The 27334-nt window shown below is 37.8% G+C and overlaps 1 protein-coding gene across 1 annotated transcript; it reads right to left on the minus strand.

Moving 5' to 3' along the window:
• Positions 1 to 14668: 14668 nt before the first annotated feature.
• On the minus strand, positions 14669 to 26340 carry DBR1 (debranching RNA lariats 1). The gene is made up of 8 exons (XM_057740177.1): positions 25890 to 26340; positions 25139 to 25263; positions 23490 to 23570; positions 20758 to 20843; positions 19029 to 19253; positions 16465 to 16545; positions 16069 to 16214; positions 14669 to 15575 (listed from the first exon to the last, which is right to left on the minus strand). Exons 1-8 carry the CDS (start codon positions 26084 to 26086, stop codon positions 14864 to 14866), a joined length of 1653 nt encoding a protein of 550 aa, XP_057596160.1. The 5' UTR covers positions 26087 to 26340; the 3' UTR covers positions 14669 to 14863.
• Positions 26341 to 27334: the final 994 nt, after the last annotated feature.

The following is a 27334-nucleotide window of genomic DNA, read 5'->3' on the forward strand; positions in this document are numbered from 1 at the left end:
GGATCCTTATAAGGAGAAGATAGCCCTCTCTCTATGAGCACGCACAAGGAAAGGCCTTGTGAGGACACAGCAGGAAGGTAGCTATCTACAAACCAGGAAGAGGGTCCTCACCAGGAACCCAGCCTGTACCTTGATCTTGAACTTCCCAGCCTCCAGAACTGTGAGCAGTAAGTGTCTATTGATTAAGCCACCAGTCTGCAGTATTTTGTAGAGCAGCCCAAGCTGACTAAGACAGAAACCCCACAGTAAGCTTCTTCTCTCTGATCTCCATCCATATGCTTTCCTGAGAATCTGTTTTTGCAATTGGAGCTGCTCTTTAAGGTTTGGAGGACTGAGACCAGGCCTCTGGTGGGGAAAGGGCAAATTCATCTGCAACAGAAACCCGTGGCAGGTGGAAGTGTCCTCCTTACCTGAGACGTCTCTCTGCCTTGCCTTCCTTTTGTCCTTCCACACACCCCACAATCTGTCCTTTTGTTACACCTTTTCTATTTAAGTGGAGATACTTGGTCTCCCTTATCTCAGTACCTGACAATCACCATGCACCCACTACCCACATTAGAAATTAGGGGGTCATTCTTTTTTTTTAAACTCTTTTTTAATTGAAGTATAATCGACTTACAATATTACATTAGTTTCAGGTGTACAGCATAGCATTTCAATATTTTTATAGATTATACTCCATTTAAAATTATTGCAAAATAATAGCTGTATTTCCCTCTGCTGTATAATACATCTTTATTGCTTATCAGTGTTATTTATAGTAATTTGTACCTCTTAATCCCCTATCTTGCCCCTCCTCCCTTCCCTCACCCTCGCTGGTAACCACTTCTTTGTTCTCTCTATATCTGTGAGTCTTTTTCTGTTTTGTTATATATATTCATTTTATTTTTCAGATTCTACATGTAAACAATATCATAGAGTATTTGTCTTTCTCTGACTTATTTCACAAGACATAATATTCTCTAGGTCCATCCACATTGGTGCAATGCTGTGAAAGTTTATTCTTTTTATGGATGAGTGATAGTTCATTGTGTATATATATATTATATATATATATAATGTCTTCTTTATCCATTAATTTGTTGATGAACTTGGGTTTCTTCCATATGTTAGCTCTTTTAAATAATGCTGCTATGAGCATTAGGATGCATGTATCTTTTCAAGTTAATGTTTTAGTTTTTTTCAGATATATATACCCAGGAGTGAAATTGCTGGATCGTATGGTAGTTCTATTTTTGTTTTTTTGAGGAACCTCCATACTGCTTTCCACAGTGTCTGCACAAATTTACATTCCCACCAACAGTGTGCATTGGTTTCCTTTTTTCCACATCCTCTCCAACATTTATTGTTTGTAGACTTTTTGATGTTAGCAATTCTGACAGGTGTGAGGTGATGTTTCATTGTGGTTTTGATGTGCTTTTCTCTATTAGCAATATTTAACATCTTTTCATGTGCCTGTTAGCAATCTGTATGACTTCTTTGGAAAAATATCTATTCGGGTCTTCTGGCCCTTTTTTTTTTTTTTTTTTTTGGCTGTGTTGAATCTTTGTTGCTGCTCACAGGCTTTCTCTAGTTGCTTGCAGACTTTCTTTGTTTGTGACGAGCGGGGGGCTACTCTTCATTGCAGTGCACAGGCTTCTCATTGCCGTGACTTCTCTTATTGCAGAACATGGGCTCTAGGTGTGAGGGCTTCAGTAGTTGTGGTGCACGGTCTCAATAGTTGTGGTACACAGGCTTAGTAGTTATGGCACATGGGCTTAGTTGCTCCACAGCATGTGGGATCTCCCCAGACTAGAGATCGAACCCATGTCCCCTGCATTGGCAGGCAGATTCTTAACCACTGTGCCACCAGGGAAATCCCCCTTCTGGCCATTTTTTAATCAGGGTGTTTGTTTTTTGATATTGCTTTCTATGAGCTGTTTATATATTTTGGATGTTAACCCCTTATTGATCATAATATTTGCAATCATTTTCTCCCATTTAGTAGATTGTCTTTTTTGTTTCCTCAGTAGTTTCCTTTGCTGTGCAAAGCCTTTTAAGTTTAATTAGGTCCTGTTTATTTATTTTTTGCCTTAGGAGACAGATCCAAAAAAAATATTGCTACAATTTATGTCAAAGAGTGCTCTGCCTATGTTCTCTTCTCAAAGTGTTATGGTTTCAGGTCTTATATTTAGGTCTTTAATCCCTTTTGAGTTTATTTTTGTGTATGGTGTGAGGAAATGTTCTAATCTTATTCTTTCATGTGTAGCTGTCCAGTTTTTCCAACATGACTTATTGAGGAGACTGTCTCCTCAGAGCAGGTGTCTGAGGTACAATCTGAGGCTGAGGAAAGAACCATCAGAAGAGGTTAAAGGAAAAGTACGTGGCACTCACACAGGGCCAGATTTAGTGCCTGTGCCCTCCAGTCAGGCTGAAAAACCTCATAATTCATAGCATATTGGGTAGAGAACTCAGAATGCTCTTGTCTCAGTACTGGGGGTGGGGGAAGGGGGTGGAATTAGCTTTACACTAAACATAGCTCTGATGCTGCCTAACAGATTTTTTTTCCTGCCTAACAAATTTTAAAAGCAAGACCTGAGAGGATCAAGCAGAGGAAGTGGCTGAGAAGACACTGAGCTCACCTCCTCCCACAGGCACACAGACATTACGACTATTTACAGAGCAGCTACAGCCGAGAATGACCTGAAAACTAACAGAAAAGATTTCCAACTAAAGACGTAAAGAAGGAACCACACTGATGCTAGTAACAGAGGTGGAGATGGAGTATAGTCAAGACCCACACCCCAGGGAAGGCAACTCACACATGGGAAGATAATCACAATTGCAGGGGTTCTCCCCAAAGAGTGAGGGGTCCAAGCCGCAATCATGCTTCCCAGCTAGGGGGTCCTGCATGAGGAAGATGACCCCCAGAACATCCGGCTTTGAAGGCCAGTGGGACTTATGCTTGGGAGATCCAGAGGGCTGTAGGAAACAGAGACTCCACTCTTAAACTATACACACAAACTCTCACACTCTCTAAGACTCAGCACAGAGGCTGTAGTTTGAAACAACACTGGGTCAGACTGACTTGCTGATCTTGGATATCCTCCTGGAGAGGCAGGAAGCACCTGGGACTCCCCTTGAGGACACAGATGCTGGCAGCAGCCATTTGGGGGAGCTCATCTACCACAAGGACACAGGAGCTGGCAAGTGCCATATAGGAGTGCTCCCTTTAGCCTGTGGGTGCTGGGGGCCTACCTGCTCACCAACGGCCCCGCAGCAGTCCTGGGCCTCCCCAGCCACCCAAGACCAAGACCTTCTGATCAGTGGAGCAGCACAAGCCCTAGCCCACTCAGGCCCACAGCCAGCTGCCCCAGGACCTGGCCTACCTCCCCGCAGATGAGCACCAATCCCAAAAACCCTGGGCCCTGTGGCCAGCCACATCAGAGCCCAAGCCTGCACACCAGTGGGCCAGCACTGGCCCTCGGACACCACTACCCCCAGATTATGCACCCAGCCAGACCAGGACCCAGCCTGCCCTGCAGAAGGCCAATACCAGCCTGGGACACCCTGGGCCACACAGCCAGCCATACCAGCCCCACCTACCAGAGCACCCACGTTAGTTAGCCCATCACAACAGAAGGGCTCACTCAGCCCACATAGCTGGCACCCCTAGAGCATATAGCTCTGGCGACCAGAGGGGAGTGTGGTGTGGGTTGCATAGGAACTTGCCTACATAAGACCATTTCTCCAAGATCAGTAAACATAACCAACCTATCTAATACATAGAAATAAACATAGAAAATTAGGCAAAATGAGGAGTCATTTTGACATATTCCTCTGAGGAGATAGAATTATATGTTCCAAATGAAGGAACAAAACCCAACGCCAGAGGAAGAACTAAGCAAACTGGAGATAAGCAACTTAACCAATAAAGACTTGAAGGTAATGAACATAAAGATGCTAAACAAACTTGGGAGAAGAATGGATGAACACAGTGATAAGTTTGAGTCACAAAATATAAAGAACCAAGTAGAGCTGAAGAATATAATAAGTGAAATTTTAAAATATACTACAAGGAATTGACAGTAGATTAGAAGATAAAGAGGAATAGATCAGTGAACAGGAAGACAGAGTAGTGGAAATCACCCAAACAGAACAGAAAAAAGAAAAAAGAATTTTTTTAAATGAGGATAGTTTAAGAGGCCTCTGGGACCACATAAAGCATCTAACATTTGCATTATAGGAGTCCAAGAGGGAGAAGAGAGAGAAAGGGTCAAAGGGATTAATTGAGGAAATAATAGCTGAAACACCCCTAACCTAGGAAAGAAAACAGACATCCAGGTCTAAGAATCACAAAGAGTCCCAAGCAAGATGAACGCAAAGGAGTTTACACATTATAATTAAAATGGCAAAATTAAAGAAAAAAAAAAGAATATCAAAAGCAGCAAGAGAAAACCAACTCCAATAAGTCTATCAGTTGACTTTTCAGCAGAAACTTTATAGGCCAGAAGGGAATGGCACAATATAGTCAAAGCAATAAGAGAAAAAAAACAACATGCAAGAGGTTAAGGGAAACATCCTGCAAGGCTGACTTTGAATTGGAAGTATCAGTGTGAATGCCTGAGGTGTTTTGTTTTGTGTGTGTGTGTGTGTGTGTGTGTGTGTGTGTGTGTGTGTGTGTGTGTGTGCGTGTGCGCACATGCACACTTTTCCTAGCTCTGCCCATTGAAGAGGCCTAGAAACAATGACCAATCCAATTATAATTAACAATCCTTGTACCAAGATTATGGTCTTGAAATACATTGTCTCACTAAGAGAAACAAGGGTTTTGCGGGGGAAAGGATTCATTTCTTGCCTGAGACAGAAAGAAGTATAGGATGAGTCTGGAACATATTTTCACACCACATAGCAAGGAAAGAGTCATGTCCAAATGATTCAGTAGCAGCTGGTTGAAACTCATATGTTTTAATCCATAGGTTTTTAAAACTGGTTGATCAGTTTTGGATTGTGATAGAGATTCAATTCACTATCTGAAGACTGGTAAGAGAGAATCAAACATTTATCCTATATTTCCCATATGAAATTGCACTATTGGCTACTGGCTATAAAAATAGCATTGTTATAAAAGATATTCTAACTAATAAATGAAAAAAAATTATTGAATTCGAATATCACTATTTTTCAACTTCTGATAAATTATTGGATCTAGAGATTGGGCATCAAAAGCTGCTACTATCACAAAAAGAATGAAAACCAGACATTGTGTGCCTGCTGATGAAGGAACACAGCACCACCTATGGTCTTTTCAATGCAGTTTTACCTAAGTCTGATAAAGCATCTGGCTCCATCTGCCAATTTGCGGGAAAAACAGGATAGAGGAGAGTGTTGAACTATACCAAAAGCAAAATCCAGACTGTGGGAAACTACACATCAAAAGTCCTGGAATCTTCATCTGAAAAAGTGTAAGGAAAAGAAAAATGGAGTGAAATCCTGAAGATTAAAATCCCCTTAAAGACATAATTTTTTGAATGGACAAGACTAAACTATAGTATCTAGGATTGCCCACAGTGAAAAACTATAAAGAAACACAAGCAAGTGATTACTATAAAAGACAGGATAATGGATACTTTTGGAAGAAGGGAGGGTATTGAGATCAGAATGGAGCCACGGACGGACTTCCAGGATAAATGGCAAAGTTCTAGTCACCTGGGTGACCTGGATTATAGTTATAAGGGTGGTTACCTAACAATAACTCAGTAACTACATTTATCTTGTGAGGTATTCTGATTCTGTTTTATTTTATAATTTTATTTTATATAAAGACCTAAAGACCCAGTGATTACAGACTCCTTAACACTAAGTCAGAGACAAATAGTGAAGTTATAAATTGCCTGTTACATAAAAACTTTATAAATAACTATGACCAGGGATTCTACAGTAAAAGAAATACAAATAGATTTCAATATATGAATACAGTCTTACCCATAAGATAATTAAAAACTGCCCTGAGATACTATTTTTTTAATCTCTCAATGCCTATAAAGTTTAATAAAATAAGGTGTTAGAAAAGGTGTGGCAAAGCAATCACTCTCATACATTGCTGGGAGCATAAATCTGTACAGCCTCATCAGAGGACAGTTAAGTTACCCTTATCAAAATTATAAACTAATACACACTGTGTCCAGCAATTCTGTTACCAAGAATTTATCCTAAAGATCTAGTTGCACATGATTGAAAAGACATATATTTTCATTTTCATTGTGTTTCTTTTCAAAAGATTGTGAAAAACCTAATGTCCATCAGAAGGGATTGGTTTAATAAATTTAAGTACATCCATATAATGGAATCATATGCTTCCATAAAAAATAAGGAAGACAGATATGGACATGCAGTCATCTCCAAGATATATATTTTAAGTGATAAAAAGCACGGTAAAGAAGAGAATGTGTGGATTGCCACTATAATTCTCAAAATAAAGTAGAAAAAGAAATTCAACTGTTGATTAACGAAATCAATTCAGTGACTAGGAAACAGAGGCAGGGAGAGATTTTTCATCTTATGCATCTTGTACTATTGGAATTCAATACTATGTGAATATATAAGCAATTTCAAAAAAAAAAAAACCCATATGGTTTGAACAAAACCAATTGAGTATCCCAACAGTGACTGATGAACACAGGCTTATGATGAGTGTTCAGAAGTTTGATACAATTACTAATGAAGAATTCAGGAAATCATCAGGAACTTCCCATCTTGGATTCAATAAGTCAATACATAGAGAAGTCCAAAGTGGACGGAGGAAAGCAAGTGAAATGCTTTGGAATCCTTTGATATTCTTCCTTAACCTTTCCTCTCCACATTTTATACGTTAAAAATAAAAATAGTGGTCACATAAGTAATTCACAGCATTCTTTCTTGTTACCATACTTTTATATACTTTTAGGAACTGATCTTCCATTTTAATTTGCTTCTTTTTCATTTCACTACAATAATTTATATTAAAATTCACTTCTTAATTTCACTACTATAATTTGTATTAAAATTTAACTTGGCAGATTTGTTAAGTTCCCAGAATGGAGTCGGTATTTTCTCCCAGGTGGTTTGGAGTAATTGGTAGTTGTTGATTTGGCAAGAATTGACAGCTTTACAGTGTTAAGCTGTCACATCCAGAATCCTAGACCATTTCCTCACTTATTTAAATATTAAATTATTTCCTTTAATACAGTTTTCAGTTTTTCTCTCGTGAAGTCTTGTGCATGTTGGGTAAATTATTTTCCACAAATGTTTTCATTTTTCTTGTTACCGTGTTGCTGTGTCTATCACTTTTGCTTACTGGTTATTACTGTTTTAGAAAAAAATGCTATGATTTTTAAAGTTTTCTTTGAATCTGGTAAAATTCTCTTGACCTTGTTTATTTGTATGAATCTTTTTATTTTGCTTTTTTTTCCTTTCTATACAGATGATCTAGATATAGATGTTCTGCAAATAACGACGTTTCCTTTCCAACCTTTATATCTATTTTCTTTTCTTTTTTTTTAGAGATATATCTATTATTTTATTTCTACTTAAAGCATAAATACACATACATTTGCTTATCTTTTCTTGTAAGGCAAAGCCTTTTCTTTTTTTCTTTTTTGTTTTTATACAATTTTAAAAGTTACTTTCCATTTACAGCCATTACAAAATATTGGAGATATTCTACATCTTGTACAACCTTTCTTATTTTATAGCTTGAGCCAAGATCTCCAGTAGGTATTATATTAAACAATACCTGTGGCTCAGATGCCCCATTTGTTTTGCCCATTTGAATGAGAAGTACTATGTTCTTATCATCCAGTCACACTGCCACAGTAGGAATTTCACGATTATTGATGTGATTATTTTATTGACATTAAATTCCCTCATTGTACTTTAAGCTCCATGAAAGCTGGAATTATAACTGGTTTTTCTCACCATTGTATCCCTAGTCTAGTGACTGGGACATATTTATCTCAATAAATATCTTTTGAATGAATGAATAAATAAGTGACCTAAGCTGATTTAAAAAAAAAAAACAAAACATAATAGATGAGGGCCCTACTTTTTCTTATTTTGTTTTTCTTCCCCATCCCAATTACAAGCCTATTAACATCCAGGAGCATATGTGTCAGTCAGGGTATTTGGGTTGCAAGCACCAAAACTCATGCTGGCGCAATTAAACAAGAGGGGAATTTCGTGGAAGAAGATAAAATACGGAGATGGGATTAGAAGATAAAAGGAAGGCTGAAACACTAAGTTAAGAAAAGAGCAACTCTGGGAGTGTAGAATAGATAGTAGAAACTGCTGAAGAATTTTGTCTGGGTACTGCCACTGGAACAACCATTTTCATCTTTTTATCTCTCTGATCAAGATCCATATTCCAAGGAGGGAACATCCAATTGGTATAACTTGAGTCACATGACTGCCCTTGGACAGGTGAGGGCAGGACAACGGTGCAGTAGTGGTGATTCCCAAAGAAATACCATGTGGTGCTACTACCAGAAAGCAGAACTGATGCTTGCAGGCCAAAAATCTATGACCTCCACTACTCACAAGTGTTGGGTTTCTACCATTGTAAAGATCCACCTGTGATATCACCATTTCAGACACTAGGATAAAGTAGAAACTAATGAAAAGAGTTGGGGAGGGAGTAAGAGGATGAAGGGGTTCAGAATGAGAGGAAGACATCTCTGAGTATACCTTTTAAATATAGTTTTGACAATTATCAATACAATGAGGTAGCACCTCACACCGGTCAGAATGGCTATCATCAAAAAGTCTAGAAATAACAAATACTGGAGAGGGCATGGAGAAAAGGGAAGGGAACCCTCCTACACTGTTGGTGGGAATGTAAATTGGTGCAGCTACTATGGAAAACAGTATGGAAGTTCCTTAAAAAACTAAAAACATATGATCCAGCAATCCCACTCTTGGGCATATATCCAGAAAAGAAGAAAACGCCAATTCAAAAAGATACATGCATCCCAGTGTTCGTAGCACCATTATTTACAATAGCCAAGACATGGAAGCAACCTAAGGGTCCATCAACAGATGCATGGATAAAAAAGATGTGGTGTATATACAGTGGAATATTAGTCATAAAAAAGAATGAAATATTGCCATTTGCAATAACATGAATGGACCTAGAAAATATCATACTAAGTAAAGTAAGCCAGACAAAGACAAATATTATGATATTAATTATATGTAGAATCTAGAAATTAATACAAATGAATTTATTTACAAAGCAGAAACAGACTCACAGACACAGAAAACAAATTTATGATTACCAAAGGGAGGGGAGGGATAAATTAGGAGTACGGGATTAACAGGTATACACTACTATATATAAAACAGATGAACAACAGGGATTTACTGTGTAGCACAGGGAACTATATTCAATACCTTCTAATCATCTATAATGGAAAATAATCTGAAGATAATACATATATATATGAATCACTTTGCTGTACACCTGAAACTAACACAATACTGTAAATCAACTATACTTCCGTTTTAAAAAAGTTGACTTTTGAAGTGTAAATGTTTTAAAAATTCAAAACTAAAAGAAAGAAAAGCAAAGGAAATAAAATTTTCCTTCTCACACAGAAAATATACACTGCTCTCTACCTTGATTTTTTAACTTACTATAACCTAAAACTCACTCTATATCTTTATATATCACTCTATATATAAAGGGAGTTCATGAGAATCTCCTTTTTTTTTAGCATACAATTCAATGGTTTTTATATTCACAGTATATTCAGAGTTGTGTAACCATCACCATAATCTAATTTTACAACATTTTTGTCACCCTGAAAAGAAATCATATATCCATTAGCAGTCATTCCTCACTACCCCCCACTCCCTTCCCCCAGTCCTAGGCAACCAATAATCTACTTTCTGTTTCTATGGATTTGTCTATTCGGGACATTTCATATAAATGGAAATCAATCAACTTTTTTTTTAATATCTGGCTTCTTTCACTTAACATAATGTTTTCAAGTTTCATCTATGCTGTAGCATGTGTCAGTACTTCATTCTTTTTTATTGCTGAATAATATTCCATCATGTGGATGTTTATTTTATGTATTCATTCATCAGTTGATGGACATTTGGGTTATCTCTACTTTTTGGCTAGCATAAATAGTGCTGCTATAAATATTTGTGTACATGTCTTTGTGTCCCACATTCTTTTTTAAAGCTGTGTGTTGCTCCATTGGGTATTTATACAACCAATCCTCTCTTGGTGAAAATTTAGGCTGTTTCCAATGGCTTGTTATTACAAATAATGCTACAGTGAACACTCTTGTGCTTATGCTTTCTTGTATTTTGCAGATGTGTCTTTAGGACCTATTCCTACAAGTGTAATTACTGAGTCTATACAAAGAGTTCTTTATATTTTGCAAAAATGAGCTCTTTGTCTATAATATGAGTTGCAAATATGTTCTTCCAGCTTGTCATTTATCTTTTAACATTGTTTACAGTGTTTTGTTTTGTTTGCCATGCAAAAGTTATCTATTTTTGTATATAGTCAAAATGTGTCAGTCTTTTACTATGTCTGGATTCTAAGATACAGCTACAAAGGCTTTTCTCAGTTCCAGATTATAAGGAAATTAACCCACGTTTTCACGTTATTTATATGGTTTCATTATTCACATTTATATCTCTAATCTATTTGGAGTTAATTTTGGTGTATAAAAAATTTTTTTTCTTTCTTTCCAAATGGATATCCAGAGATCCAATCCTATTTAAAATGTCTTTTTCCTGCGTACTTTGAGATGCCATTTAAATAATATACTAAATTCTTATATATGTTTGGGCCTATTTCTTTTCCTTCTGTTCCATTGGTCTGTCCACCAATGAACCAGTACTACGTTGTTTTAATTACTATAGCGGCGTTACAGTGTGTTTTAATAGCTGATATGGCCAGCATACATCCATTACTCTTTAGGAGAATTTTTCTAACTTATTTATCCACATGCACTTTGAAATCAACTTGTCTAGCTCCAGAAAAACAAAACAAAAAACACATGTTGACATTTTGATTGGGATGTCAAATTTATATATTAACTTGAGAATTAGCATCTTTAGAATGTTGAATTTATCTATCCAAGCATAAGAGATGGTTTTCTATTAGTTCAGGTCTACTTTTGCATTTTTTGGGTGCATTTTAAGATTTTCATTATAGGTTTTACTCCTTTCTAATTAAATATTTCTTTTTGTTGTTTTGCTTACACCATGCCACACACTGGTAATTGTCTATGTGAAAACTATTGATTTGTATGTTAATTTTAGATCTTATTACTTTGCTGTATTACTATATTTACATATTACTTTGGTAGTATATTAATTTTGGTTTTGATATGCTGTTGTGTTCCACCTAAACATTCAGGTCATCTGTATACAGATGCTTCTGCCTTTGCAATTCTAATTCCCCTCATTGTTTTGTCTGATTGTTTTGCTCTTTTCACCAATATTAAAACGTAATGGAGAGGGCTTCCCTGGTGGCGCAGTGGTTCAGGATCCGCCTGCCAATGCAGGGGACACGAGTTCGATCACTGGGCTGGGAGGATCCCACATGCCGAGAAGCGGAGCAACTAAGCCCAAGTGCCACACGCCTAGAGCCTGTGCTCCGCAACAAGAGAGGCCACCGCAATGAGAAGCCCACGCACCACAACGAAGAGTAGTCCCCACCTGCTACAACTAGAGAAAGCCCATGCGCAGCAACAAAGACCCAATGCAGCCAAAAGTAAAATTTAAAAAAAAAATCTTGAAAAAAAGAGATCATTTAAAAAAAAATTTAATGGAGACAATTCCCTGGTGGTGCAGTGGTTAAGAATCCGCCTGCCAATGCAGGGGACATGGGTTCGATCCCTGATCTGGGCAGATCCCACATGCCTTGTAGCAACTAAGCCCTTGAGCCACAACTACTGAGCCCGCGCCCTAGAGCCCACGAGCCACACCTACTGAAGTCTGCGTGCCTAAAGCTGGTGCCCTGCAACAAGAAAAGCCACCACACTGAGAAGCCTCATGCCACAATTAAGAGTAGCCCCCGCTCTCCACAACTAGAGAAAGCCCATGCGCAGCAATGAAGACCCAATGCAGCCAAAAAAAAAAAAAGTAATGGAGGTAGTGGGTATCTTGTTGCTTGATTTTGCGCTTACTTTCCTTTGATAGGAATGCTTATAAGTATTTCCCTGTTAAACAAGATACTAGATTTTACTTTTTTAAAAAAATCAGAAATCGGTGTTCACCTTTGTCAAAGACCTTTTCATCATCCATGAAGATAATCGTATCTGCCCTTAGATCTATTACTGTGTGAATTATATGAACCATCTTTGTATGTCATACTGTATCTTAAAATATGTTATAAATTCTCTTTGCTAATATTTTATTTGGGACTTTATTTAGGACTCAATATTCCTATATGAGATTTGTTTGTGGATTTTTTTGTGCAATCCTTGTCAGATTTAGGTATCAATGTTATATTAGCTTCACGAAAAGAAACTGAACGTTCCTTCATTTTCTATATTTTGGAACACTTTACATTAGGGATTACCTGGCCTTTAAAAGGTTTGGTAGTTTCTCCTGAAACCATGTGAACCTGTAGTCCCTTGATAGCTCTATTCCTTCTACAGAAATTACTTTCGCTTTCCATCTCTACTAGGACAACTTTCAGTAAATTCTATTTTCCTAGGAAATTAATCACTCATTTATCAAATTCACTTGTACCAAGTTACGCAGAGTTTGCAAAACTATGTTAGTTTGCTTGAATATCCTGTTTCAGTGGCTCTTTCTCCCTTTATTTTTTGGTGTTTGTGCTTACTCTCTTTCTTGATCGGGTAAGCTAAAGGATTGGGTTTTTTTGTTTTTGTTTTTGTTTGAGAACCAGCATTTATCAACTCTATTTTATATCTAATTACTTTCTGCTTTTATCTTTATTAAAAATTTCTGGGAAAGAAACACTAAATGTCAGAATTTATGGAATTCAATTAAATCAGTGATGGGGGAAATCCATGGTTTTTAAATACTTCACGTGAGAATTAAAATCAGTGAATTACTCAACTCAAAAAGGAAAGTAAACAAAAAAAATGGAAGGCAATAAAGATAAAATCCCCAAAGTCCTAGACCTTTTTCAAGTCAGATGCTGACAAGATGGAAGCCAACTGCTACCTCATTCTCCTAGGCTTGCTCCTGAATTTCAGCTGCTGGGGGAGGATGAGATCCGGGAACAATCTTTGGATTCCATGACTGCTGATCCAAGTGCACAGTGACAATCTCCTCAGGTGGCCCAGACATTCCAACCAGAGACAGGACAGAGGTGTAGTTTCTCCACACGGATCTTTAAACATACTTTAATACTAGCAATCCACTGTGCAGCATGAGGGGCGACATTGATGCAACTCAATCCCTGCTAGTAATTTTTTTGTTTTTGTTTTTTCAAATGTGGTGTTAGATCATAAATTTTTTAATTTTATTTATTATTTTTTATTGAAGTAGAGTTGATTCCAAATTATTAGTTTCAGGTGTACAGCACAGTGATACAGTTTCATATATATATGTATATATATATTCTTCTTCAGGTTCTTTTCCTCTATAGATTATTACAAAATATTGAATATAGGTCCCTGTGCTATACACTAGGTACCTGTTGGTTATCTATTTTATTCCCTGCTAGTAATTAATACTAAGCTGAACTGTGCCCCAAATGACCTGTATAGTTACTCTAGTTACATTAAAATTAAAGCTAAAACTAAAATATAATATATAAAAGTCAACAGGGTTATATTAATCTCAGCAACTAAGTATAAGATTTTGCTTGCCAATGTTTAGTACTTATTTCCTGAAATCTTATCTCTCTTCAGTTTCAATTATATTTGACAGACATTAAGAGCTGACCAGAGAAAATATTTATAATAAATGAAAAGAGAGCAAATATAAGTATATATACAATGACAACTCTATAAAACAAAATATAGGGCTTCCTAGGTGGCGCAGTGGTTGAGAATCCGCCTGCCAATGCAGGGGACACGGGTTCGATCCCTGCTCCAGGAAGATCCCACATGCCACGGAGCAACTAAGCCCGTGTGCCAAAAAAAAACAAAAAAAAAAAAACAAAAAAAAAAAACATAAAAACAAAATATAAATATTCCATATTTTATATGCAAAACATTTATAGTGATAGTGACTCTATGAAGGCAAAAATTCCTGTCTTACTCATCTTTGTAGTGCCATCCTATAGAAGAGTGCCTGGTACAAAGTAGGTGTTCAATAAGTGCTTGCTGGGACTTCCTAGGTGGCGTAGTGGTTAAGAATCTGTCTGCCAATGCAGGGGACCCAAGTTAGATCCCTACTCGGGGAAGATCCCACATGCCTCGGAACTACTAAGCCTGTGCGCCACAACTGTTGAGCCCGTGTGCCTCAACTACTGAAACCCATGCACCTAGAGCCTGTGGTCTGCAACAAGAGAGGCCACTGCAATGAGGAGCCTGTGCACCACAATGATGAGTAGCTCCTGCTTGCCACAACTAGAGAAAGCCCGTGCGCAGCAACAAAAACCCAATGCAGCCAAAAAATATATAAAAAAATTTATATTAAAAAGAAAAATAAGTGCAGAAAAAAATGAAAATGAATAATATATGTTCTCAGAAAAAGGGGTACTCAATCAAGTAAATATATGAAATTTTAATTCTCTTTATCTGAAACATACAAAGTCTAAAGTCGATACCTAACTAAAATTTTCTTATGTACCAATGACTTCATTATTACAAAGTTAAGTCTTGAATCAAAGATCCAACTCTAAAAATATAGTCTAAAAAAATCACATATCTACATATAATACTAAGACAAGTAAATTGTCTTAGGCTGTATCATCATCATCCACTGCAGCATAGATGGCTTGATTCCTCCTCTTGATTTTCTTCCTTTGTTCAGGTTCATGTTCATCACTCAGCCTCTTCAACGGCACCTTGGTTAAGTCCCTTCCATCCCCCAACTCCACAGGATCACCAGGATTCCCCTGCTTGCCAAATGGGGAACCCGATGTATCGTCAGAAGATACAGTCATGGAACTTGGCAAGATCCTGATGTCAGAGAAGCTTGCAGAAAAGTCAGAAGCTTGATCGGAAGACGGCTCTACAGATGGTGTGTTCACGTCACTGTGTGCACTTACAATACTATCGTGTGCACTTACAATACTATCATCACATTCCTCTTCTTCGTCCAACATTATCTCGTCTGGATTAATAGAGGACAGGGCAGATGTGTCTGTGTTATATTCACTAGGGTCTTCTCCAGAGTCATTACTCTCAACGTCATCCTGCCCATAGTCACCACATAAGTGCTGTTCTTCCTTAGCCTTCTGAAGCCTGACGTTAATGTCAGTGATGCCAAGTTGGGCACAAAATTCAGTAGTCTGAGGACTGATCCTGTGAACCAACTGCATTTGTGTCTGTGGCTTGCTAGGGTCATAACAGGCAGCCGTTACACTAAAGTTACATGGCACTTTGAGGTCATGGTTCAATTTTTCTAATACTTCGTTCATAGCTTCTTTTGTTGCACTGTAATCCCACCTAGAAAAGCCCAAAACAAGAGCTTTTTATATTTTATCAGCCTCGGATAATAAATGATGAGATCTAACTATGGACTACAGGTACAAGGATTAAAAAACAAACCACATTTCAAAATTCCATTTAATAAAATTACAGTTAAGTTATCAAAGGACCGTTTTGAGATTAAAACAATTCTTAGAAAAAGCTGTCCTTAACTCACACCCCAAAACAAGTATAAATTATTTTAATGTGTGAACCAAATCTCTACCATCTTCTGGTTTGATACACTTAGAGTTTGATGCACTTATACACTTATTTGGGTTGGTGCTCAGCAGTCCATTTTCTTGGATCTCTTAGACGGAAAACTTGCAAATTTCATACCAGTCAGTAAACTCTGAATTGTTCTGATATTCATTTAACAATAACTCCCTTGATGTAAAAAAATAATAAGGTGGAAGGGACAAAAACTGTGCATACAATGGAGAGGGCAAATCCTAAATGAGGTCAAACTTACCTTGTATGCAGGCCATTATTTTCAGGCATATTCCACAGGCGCTCACTCACATTAATAAGATCATTAGTAGCCCTGAGAATAGCGAGCCATTCAGTATCATACTCCAAGTAATCAGGAGCACTGGGGTCATGTTCTATGTCTATTACCTACAGGAAGAAATTGGTAATTTTAAGAAATACATATCTATGTTCAAGATTCTAAGAATGTCCATATAACAATAAAGTTTTAAAGGAATTTAATTTAGTAGCATGAAAACATTAATGTGATTAGACATTCCCACAGAAATCCCAGAATAGCTAAATTACAAAGAGCATCAATAAATTTTGAAAGTTTAATTTTTCTTTAATCATTGCAAGAGTGAAACTATATTGCCAAGTTACTTCATTTTCTTTTTACCTGAAGAAAGTCTCTGTGTGGTAAGCATTTATCCAAGGCTAGAAATTTGGTTGCTTTGGCTGACTGTCCTTTATCCTTGGCCTAGACGATATGAACCATGATTTAAGAAAGAATGTTAAAGCATCACAGGCAATTCAGACATTGAAAAGGATGGAAATAATCTTTATCACCCATACCCCTAAGTTGTGTGTCAAAGGAACAACTGTTACTTTTCCAAAATAAGTTAGCTATATACCGCCTTGTGCAGTGACAAGCAAGGCACTTACACTCTCTGGGCTTCAATTTCCTTACAACAGTCAAAGCAGAAAGTAATGGTGGTGGGCTTCCCTGGTGGCGCAGTGGTTAAGAATCCACCTGCCAATGCAGGGGACACTGGTTCAAGCCCTGGTCTGAGAAGATCCCACATGCTGCGGAGCTACTAAGCCCTCGAGCCACAACTACTGAGCCCACATGCCACAACTACTGAAGCCTGCGGGCCTAGAGCCTGTGCTCCGCAAGAGAAACCACTGCAATGAGAAGCCCATGCACCACAATGAAGAGTAGCCCCTAGTCGCCTCAACTAGAGAAAGTCCACGTGCAGCAACAAAGACCCAACACAGCCAATAAAAAAATAAAAATAAATTAAAAAAAAAGTAATGGTGGTGATGATAATGTTAAATCAAAGCAAATAACACACAGAAATCAAAGCACATAACACAAAGGTTAAAGATCAGACAACAGAAGAGCTTAAAAGTAAACTGGCAGAGCTAAAACTATACAACTTGTAGAAGAATTCACAGGAGAAAATCTTTGTAACCCTGGGTTAGGCAAAGATTCTAAGATATAGCACCAAAGTAGATATATATATCCACAGGATGAAATACTATTCACCAATAAAAATGAAAGAATACTGACACATGCTATGACAAGAATGAGCCTCAAAAACAAGCAGAGGAAAGAAACCAGTTACCAAAGACTATATATTTTATGATGCCACTTGTATAAAATGTTCATAAAAGGCAAATCTGTAGAGACAAGGCAAATTAGTGGTTGCCTGGGGCTGATGGTGGGAACAAAGACTGACAGCAAAGAGGCACAAAGGATCTTCTGGGGTGATGGCAATATTCTAGAACTGGATTATATGATTTTGCACAACTCTGGAAATTTACTAAAAATCACTGGTTTCTACACTTAAAACAGGTGAATTTTTTTATATGGAAATTATACTCCAATAAAGCTCTTTTTAAAATATGTGAACCAGCAGAAATAAACATGGGGGGGATCACAAACATGAAGGTCACACAGGAAGAGGTAAAAAGTGACAGACTGAAAACCGCAAGGCACATGGAGGAAAAAAGACAAGGAAGCAAGCGATGGGACGCCCTGCTGCAGACGGGCTTTCAATTCAGTGCTGGGGACGGACTGAGAGGTGGGAGGCACGGAGATCACAGGCAGATCCTGGCGGCAGGGCAGTTCTGAGGAAAGATGACCTTTGGTGTTGGGAAAAGGGCTCAGATAGAATACTGGTGAAGTCACAGGCGGTTGAGAAGCTGAGAAAAAGGGATCGAACATATTAATTCAGAGACATAAGTCCCTGAGGTCAACAACAGAAGACAGAGTGGGGGAAAAGTAGCAAATCAGGTGCTTCAGTAACAATCCAAGAACGTCGTGAGCCCCAAGAGGCAGAGGAGAGATGTGGGAAAGGTGACTGACAGAAACAGAAGACTTGGACGTTATAATAGGACAATCGCGTTGGCAACAGCCCAAAGGAGTGAGAATAAGCTCACAACAGAGAGGGCCCACTGAATGTTTCAGGCAGAACCTTCCAAACCATGTGTGAAGAGCATCCCTAAAGTGTACCTCTACCACAGAAAAGCGTTTGGTCAAGTAAGTTCAGGAAGAGCTGCACACCCCATCCCCGGTCTCAGAGAAAGGTAATGCCCATGAGCACACTGGATTCTCAGAAATTCTACAGAAGCCTCTGGGAAGAAATCAATGAAAGGAAGGAGGGAAGGAGGGAAGGAGGGAAGGAGGGAAGGAGGAAGGAAGGAAGGAAGGAAGGAAGGAAGGAAGGAAGGAAGGAAGGAAGGAAGGAAGAAAAGAGAAAAAGAAAGAAAGAAAGAAAGAAAGAAAGAAAGGAAGGAAGGAAGGAAGGAAGGAAGGAAGGAAGGAAGGAAGGAAGGAAGGAAGAAAGAAAGAAAGAAAGAAAGAAAGAAAGAAAGAAAGAAAGAAAGAAAGAAAGGAAAGGAAAGAAAAGGAAGAAAAGAAAGAAAAGAAAGGAAGAAAGAAAGGAAAAGAAAAAAAAAAGAAAACCTTCTCTATCCCTTCATCTCTGTCTACATCCCTATCTCACCATGGCCTGGCTTAGGTGTTCCTGCAGTATCCTAGCACTTTCTGTCACAAACTTATCACACTATTTTATAATTGCCTGCTTGTCCCATCTCCCCACTGGATATTGAGTTACTCACAAAAGGAAAGTTACCATTCATTTCTTTCTCTAACTTTCCAACTATGCCCGTAGTGCCCAGCCTGCACATGTTCAATAAGTGTTTGTTAAGTCAAAGAATAAGCATTTTGCTCCCTACCTGATGCTGCATCAAGGCTGCAAACTTCACATGAAGGTGTGCGGAAAACCAGTAAGAAGGTTTTAAGTGCTCTAAAAGCTCTGAGGCAGCAGGACTTCCTAATGTGTTATTTTCCACTTCTTGTCGGAAAAAAGATTTAGTTTTAAGAAGTTGCTTCTTATTTCCATAATGATATATACTTCTTGGCCAATCATGAGATAAGAATATGTCCATAGGCTGCTTCAGCTTTAATAGAAAAAGAAAAGAAAGAATGCTGTTAAAAACAGATTAACCAAAAGCAATCCCCTCCCTTCTCTCCACCACCACACCACCATTTACTCAAGGAGATCTCTAGATTTCTGTGTAATTCATTCTAAGGACAGTTTATTTAAGGAAGTCACAGAAATACTGAGCTACTCACTCATCGAGGCAAAGAGAAACAGTTTTCCCTCTGCCTCACAAATCTTCCTTATTTTCCGCGGCAAGGCAGGTCGACAAAGACACACTCTGATTAGACTGCCAATCAGCTAAGGTCTTTAGCACTGGGTTTCTAAAATCGACAACGCACATTGTTCTCTTCCCTTTTAGTAAAGAAACTATTGTTTTAAGATCCATGTCCAGATTTCATGAGACTTGTAAATGATACAGTAAACCGATATGTTCCTTCTTTTTTTTTTCCTAATGGACTCACAGAGTAAACACCAAAAAACCTCTCTGCTTACTACAAAAATTATATTAGGGCTATTTAAGGTAGCTGGTGTCTTCATGGGGAGAACAAAAAATATACTCCGTACTTTCAAGTAAACCAAAACAAATACTTGGAAAACTAAATTAGAACAATTTAAGTCACTGTTCAAGAAAATACAAAATGTAAGATAGAGATGACGAACCACTGAAAAGCTGGTATGGGCAATAAGTGCCATGAAAATTCAGAGAAGGTGAGGACTTTAAACTAGAACACTTGTTGGGAAGTGGTATCTAAGCTGGGTCTCCAAGGACTGGTAGGATTTAGATGAGTGAAAGGGGAAAAGCATGCCAGGTAAGGAACTGTTATGAATGGGGCATGCCCGCAAGCATCTTTACACTCCTGTCGAGGCTGTACGTATGGTGGGAAGGGCCTGAGTTCAGTCTGGCATGCTCTACCACTTAACTGTGTGGGAAGTCCCAGGCAGGTTACTTTCCGTACCTGAGCCTTTGCCTCTCACCCTTAGTGTGCCCAAGGTGGAAGAGTACTCACCTCACAGAATCTGAGTAACAAGTATATGAACTATCACGGATGAAAGCTGCTTAGCCCAGTGTCAGGCATTTAATGGGTTCACAAACAAAAATCTAGTTTCACTTACTCTCCAGTTAAGCCAGTGTTTCAATATCACCTTCACAATTTTCCCATATCCTCTATCATCTTCACTATTATTTTCTATTTAATATCATTATTTAAAAGGAAATACTTAGTCCTTTCTTTAAAGTATCGCTTTATTCCAATATATATTCTTCAGCTATATCCTAAGGAATAGTACCTGAAGTCATGGATCAAATATCTTACTTTGTTAATCACTAAAATAAAGGGATAGGCACTAAAATTTTTAAAATGTTCATCTGCGAACCTCCTAAAAACAACTCAAGATCCAAATTATAGAAATACTGAATTGAGCTCTTTTTGGAAGTAGCAGACTAAAATGGTCAAAATACACTCTGGTACAGAATTACTGTAACATTTTTTCAAGTCTGCTGTAATGTATGTTTTACATACCTGTTTTAATTTGTAGACTTCAATATTTCTCACATGATATATACTCCTTATTGTAGCCGCATTATAGGGGGGGCACTCAAAATGACCTTAAATTGAAGAAGAGAAATAAGCTATATTCAGCTCCCTTAAAATGCTGCAAGTATAAATACATACATATACTTCTCCAAAACTGATGTTTATCATCAATGCTTTCAGTTCTTAAAAATTTTATTTAAAAAACACTGCTCTCAGGACTTCCCTGGTGGCGCAGTGGTTAAGAATCTGCCTGCCAAGGCAGGGGACACAGGTTCGATCCCTGGTCCTGGAAGATCCCACATGCCGTGCAGCAACTAAGCCCATGCGCCACAACTACTGAGCCTGCGCTCTAGAGCTCTCGAGCCACAACTAGTGAGCCCACATGGCACAACTACTGAAGCCCACTCACCTAGAGTCAGTGCAACGAGAGAAGCCATCACAATGAGAATCCCACACGCCCCAAGAGTAGCCCCCACTCTCCGCAACTAGAGAAAGCCCACAGGCAGCAACTAAGACCCAATGGAGCCAATTAATTAATTTATTAATTAAAAAACATTGCTCTCAAAATGCTGGTATTTTCTAATACATGATCACCAACTAAAATAACTGGGGGGCTTATGATTTTTAAAATTAAATTATATTTAATTTTGGAATACATTATTTATTCACATAATTTAAGATTTAAAAGATACCATCAGAAAGGTATGGGGTAAAGGGGAGGGGGGTGAGGGAAGGATGAATTGAGAGTTTGGGATTAGCAGATGCAAACTATTACATATAGAATGGATAAACAACAAGTCCTACTGTATAGCACAGGGAATTATATTCAATATCTTGTGATAAACCATAATTGAAAAGAATATGGAAAAGGATGTATATATATATGTATAACTGAATCACTTTCATGTACAGCAGAAATTAACACAATATTGTAAATCAACTATACTTCAATAAAATAAATTTTAAAAAAGAAAGAAAGGCATAGGGTAAAAAAGTGTTCCTCCAGGAGAGTAGACCAGTGGGTAGCTAGGGCTGATGTAGGAGCAGGGATTAAGTCTGGCACAAAACTTTTAGGGATGATAGAAATGTTCTAAATCTGGATGGTGGTAAAGGCTGTGTAACTATCTAAAATCACTGAATTGTGTACTTAAAATGGTATATAAATTTTATTTCAATCAAGCTACTAAAACAAGTGGAAAACATTCTCCTATTCCGTCCCCCAGCCATCAGTAACCCTACCTACATGGAACCAGTGTTAATCAGGTTTCAGTATTTTTATTCTAAGGACGTCAACTATGCATATAATACACATATTTCTTTATCCTCCCTTTTTTTATACAAATGGCAGTATAATTTATATATGTTCTGTGCCTTGTATTTTTCACTTATTTTGGAGTTCGTTTCATATTAGTCACACATAGAGCAGCTTCTTTTTTCTTCCTTCCTTTTTTAAATGACTTCATAACATTACATTGTATAGTTATATCATGATACATTTAACTAGTTCCTCTCTATTGCTATTTCAAACAAGGCTGAAATAAATTAGCTTATATCATTTTGCACTTGTGGAATATACCTGTAGATAAATTCCTGGAAGTAGAACTCCTGGGTCAGAATACTTTTATAATTTCCACAGATATTACTAATTATCCTCCAAAGAGTGGTTCCAATTTGCACCCACACCTGCCAAGTAGGAGATGGCCTATTTTTGTAGACCCGTCCCAATAGTTCAGAATCATGGGGAGCAGGACGGCAAGGAACAGACTTGTGATTTAACAGTTATATTGAGGATATGTTTTAACTGCCAACTTAATTCATGAAATTTTAAAATCAATGTGGATTCAAGCTACTCCTTTAACTTTAAAATAAATATATAATTCAGGGGCTTCCTAGGTGGCGCAGTGGTTAAGAATCCGCCTGCCAATGCAGAGGTCACGGGTTCGATCCCAGCTCCAGGAAGATCCCACATGCCGCAGAGCAACTAAGCCCGTGTGCCAAAAAAAAGTAATAAAAAAAAAAAAATATATATATATATATATAATTCATTCAGACACCGTGTGGTATAAATACAATGGAATACTATTCGCAAATTTAAATGAATAGAGTTACATGTATCAACATGAATTTCAAAAACATTAAACAAAGAAGCAAGTTACAGAAAGATACATGTAAAATGACACACTTACATGAAGTTTAAAACATGCTATATATAATACACTGTTTAAATCTGTTACTGATTTGTAATGATATAAAATAATCAAGTGAATGATAAACACCAAATTCAGAACAGTGACTGCGTGGTGAGGTAAGGGAGGAATTCAAGGAGAGAGGTGGGATTGAGGATAGATAATGAACTTCGATTGTATCTCTACTCCTTTATTTCTTAAAAATCAAAAGTAAAAGTGGCAAAATACCAAATAAAATAGATGGGTGTATAGATAATAGTGTTCTCTATGTTTTCATACTTATAAAATATTTTATATTACAAATTTAAGAGTAAATTAATCAATTCATAGAAGAAATCCAATAAAAAAGTCAAACTATATATTATGCTTAAGTTACTCTAGGGCATGCAAGTTCTAAAGTTTAAAAACAATTCTCAGAATAACAATACTCACTTTGCTATATACCTGAAATTAACACAACATGGTAAATCAACTGCACGCCAATTAAAAAAAAAAGACTAATAAAATTAAAAAAAAAAAGAATAACAATACCTTTTCGATAGTCATGAGATTTAAAGATACCAGAGATTCCACCAATCCTTACACCTCGGTATTTCACTACACCTGCCAAGCCTAAAAAATTACACAGTTAAATAAAATTACTATAGGCAAAAGCAATCTTTACTAACTGAACAAACATTTTGGAGGCCTAGAATACTATGTAGTCTTAAAATTATTTGAAAATTAAGTATCACAATAAGGTTACTTTTTTACATAGAAATATGCCAACAATATATAAGGTACACTAAGGAGGCGAGGACTAGAAGCAGACCAGGCAAGAGGCTGAGAAGAAAAGAAGGAACAAATGAGACAGGCATGTGAAGAGGGAAACGAACATACATAATTTGGTACCTAAAGGAATATGGGGATGGGGAAGGGGAAATAGGGGAAAATGTCCTATGATGGATTTTTATGTTATAAATCTGAAGGGTACACCTTACACCTTTCAGAAACCTGCAGTTTCTATATTTCATTTCTGATCATCTTCAGACAATTTCACCTTTTCACAATACTACAGTTGTCAAAAGATGATCCATCGGGGGACAAAGTTTTTTGAGGCAGAAGCCTGGTGTGTGTCCCTTTGCCTAGCAAAGCAATGAAGCTATCCTTTTCTATTTCAAAAAAAAAAAAAAAAATGACCAATCAGTAATGATGCAGAGAAATTAAATTTCTTATGTCATCATTAGCAACACCTGTAGACATTTAAATAAAGAGATGAGAGGACTGTATAGTTTAAAAGGACTAAAACTGAACCTTAACCTAATCAGGTCTACAAATCTAAATGCAGATTATAGGCAATGCAGAGGATAAGAGGAACATGTTAAACAATACGAGGAAATCCAATCAGCTAAACCCAGAATGCAGGAAATTCTATCAGATAAATTTCCCATTTTCTTCAGCGTGGGGGTTGGGGGGGAAAGAGTGTGAAAAGGGACAGTTATAGTCTCAGAGACTTCAGAATCATGACAATCAAATGAACTGTGTGGACCTTGTTTGGATCCTATTTGAACAAGTCAACTGTAAGACATCTTTGTGGTAATCAGGGAAATATGAACATAAACTAGGCAACAGATAATAACAGATAATAGGTATGTATAATCATGTGCTATTTTTAAATATCCTCACCACTTAAAAATACGTGCTAAAGTATTTACACGTGAAATAATCTGATGGCTGAGGTTTGCTTTAAAATACTCCAGTCACCTCCTCCCACAAAAGAGTTTAGGGGGGAATGGTTGAAATAAGGATGGCAGGACAATAATCATTGTTAAAGCTGGTTAGTAGGTACAGAGATTGATTATACTATTCTCTATTTTTGTGTATGTTTAACAATTTCCATTATAAAAAGTTGTTTTTTTTTTAAATTTAATAAGAGTAGGGAAAAAAATAAAGGGATTGCAAATCATACAGAAGATCTTTGCAGTTATATATTAAGTATTGCTTAAAGCGCTAGATGATGATGGACATTTTCATGATTACCTACTTAAATGAACTATTTTAATTAAATTTTCATGATTAACTATTTAAAGCAAGAGACATTCCCAAAACATCATACATCTCAAGATGCTGACCAACTGATATACAAAGCCTAACAGGCTCTTCCATGCCATCAGACCAAGAAATTACCCACGAACACATACCTAAATAATAAATGTTTGGTGCTACCCAGCCACCATAGGGTAACTCCTGCAAATGATTTGAGGCTTCATGGTTTCCCCCGATGAAAATTGTGAGAACTGGGGCCTTTTTCTCTCCAGAGTAATACCTAGAACATAAGGGTAAAGTTGTCAATTGGCATAGCAGAAATGAGGCTTAGAGAAAAGCAATTGGGCATGTCTACACTACTCGGCATAGCAGAAAAGCAAAATAAGGTCCGAAGGAATAAAATCTGAGCTCATCATAAAAAGTTAAAACACTCTTTCTAAACGAATTGTCCATCCTTGTTCTTAATGATTCAGGGCCGCCACCTTGGGATTCAAGCCAACGTGTAACAAAAAGGGCAAAAACTTTTGTCAGTTCCCTGCTATAACTTTAGTTTCCAGAATGAGGTCCAGCACACAGCAAGCATCCAATAAAAACTCCTGGATCATTAAATGAACTAGTCCCAGGGCCCCATCAAGGATAAAACAGATTAACCTATCAGTTTCTTCCTCCCGATTTTCCCCCTCAGGCTACGATCCCTTCCGAAACAAATAAAACGGATGAATGCAAAGAAAAAAAGTGACATTTACGAAGCGCCAGTTCCTAGAGACAAGGCGTGAACAAGGACGGGAACTAAGAGAGACAGCGGGTCAGTGGCAGATAGGATTCGACCCCAGCCCGGGTTCTCTGCCCCCAGCGCTGGCGAGTCACATCTGGCACCGCGGGGGCGCGGGCGCGCGCGTCCCTCACCTGTAGAAAGTCTGCATGTGGCGGTACTTGGGCGGCACGGCCATGCAGCGCAGGTCGGCCTCGTTGCGCACAGCCTGGAAGTCTCCGCAGCAGAGCAGAAGGTCTATCGGCCCCGGGCCGCGCCGCTCCGCCAGCGCCAGCGTCTCATAGATCTTGTCCAGCTCGCCGTGGCAGCAGCCGGCCACAGCCACCCGCATGCTGCCGGCCCGAGGCGTGGTGAGCCGCCCGCAACCCCCCAGACCAGAGCCGGCCCAGGTCGGACAGCTAGGACCAGCCTGATCGCTCAACTCCCGCCAACCCTAACTGAGATGCCGCCTCCTGCAATTGAGACTCCAGAAACATAATTCACTTCCGGTGTCCAAATCTCGCGAGAGAGGGATCGGGAAGGGCAGGACCAACACACTGATTACGAGGAGCTATCAAATGGACTCGGGCTTTGCTTGTTTTGGCGCGTGAGTGCGAGCATTCTGACAGGTGCTAAAAATCAAAACCAGAATAGTATAACAAACAAACAAAAACTCCCGAAAATAGTGTAGTTTGATAAAATAAAACCAAAGTTAGGATGAAACTCTCACGGCAAAGATAATTACCTTAAAGTGATTACAAATTAAACACAAGATTTTTTTTAACACCCCGAAATCAAAATAGATTTAAAATAAAACTTAAAACATCACTGAGGATTTTGAAATTATCTCCTCGAAGAATTTCTAAAATTATCAGGTTTTTTTTTTTATTTTTGTAAGGAACCAGGGACTCTTCATTTTCCTACCAAATGGTTGTTTGCATAACTAGACGGCAAGCTCAATGAAAGCAGATGAATGTCTCGAAAACCTCCAGGAAGGAAAACGAACAGACTGACAATTGAAGAATTAGTGGCCAGGGCAGAAACAAGCAAACAAATAAAACTCTTCTGGCAAATTTAATCAAGAAAGTAATCTAATCAAGATATCCACCTGTGCTGCCATGTCAAAGACTCATTTCTGCTGTCATCACGCCCTGAGTTGAATCAATTTGTTAAATGGTCTCAGAAATATCAAGCAACATCATGTTCAACTCTACAGGCATAAGTTGCTTACAAATGTCCTACTGATCTATTTATTTCTCTATTTAAATTATTTATTTAACTATATGATTTAATTTAGTTCATGTAACGTGCATCTTTATATCGTGGTATTCTTTGTATTTAGTCAATTTATTATTTTGCTTTGTTCATTACATTCTTTCTATAGAAAAAAAAAAGAATTAGTGGCCAGAGCAGAAACAAGCAAACAAATAAAACCCTTCTGGCAAATTTAATCAAGAAAATAATCTAATCAAGATAATCCGGAGAATAATAAAGCCATTTTATTTTATTTATTTATTATTTTTTTTTATTTATTATTTTTTCGGGGGTACACCAAGTTCAATCATCTGTTTTTATACACATATCCCCGTATTCCCTCCCT

Source organism: Hippopotamus amphibius, chromosome 6 (genome assembly GCF_030028045.1).
Source record: "Hippopotamus amphibius kiboko isolate mHipAmp2 chromosome 6, mHipAmp2.hap2, whole genome shotgun sequence".
Taxonomy (NCBI): Eukaryota; Metazoa; Chordata; class Mammalia; order Artiodactyla; family Hippopotamidae; genus Hippopotamus; species Hippopotamus amphibius.

Excerpts from the sequence above, each read along its gene's own strand:
- DBR1 (XM_057740177.1), bottom strand. The coding sequence starts at position 26,086 with ATGCGGGTGGCTGTGGCCGGCTGCTGCCACGGCGAGCTGGACAAGATC. Across the intron at positions 16,546-19,028 it reads CAGCCTTGATGCAGCATCAG|GCCAAGGATAAAGGACAGTC; the intron begins GTAGGGAGCAAA and ends CATATCGTCTAG. Across the intron at positions 15,576-16,068 it reads AATAATGGCCTGCATACAAG|GTGGGATTACAGTGCAACAA; the intron begins GTAAGTTTGACC and ends GGGCTTTTCTAG.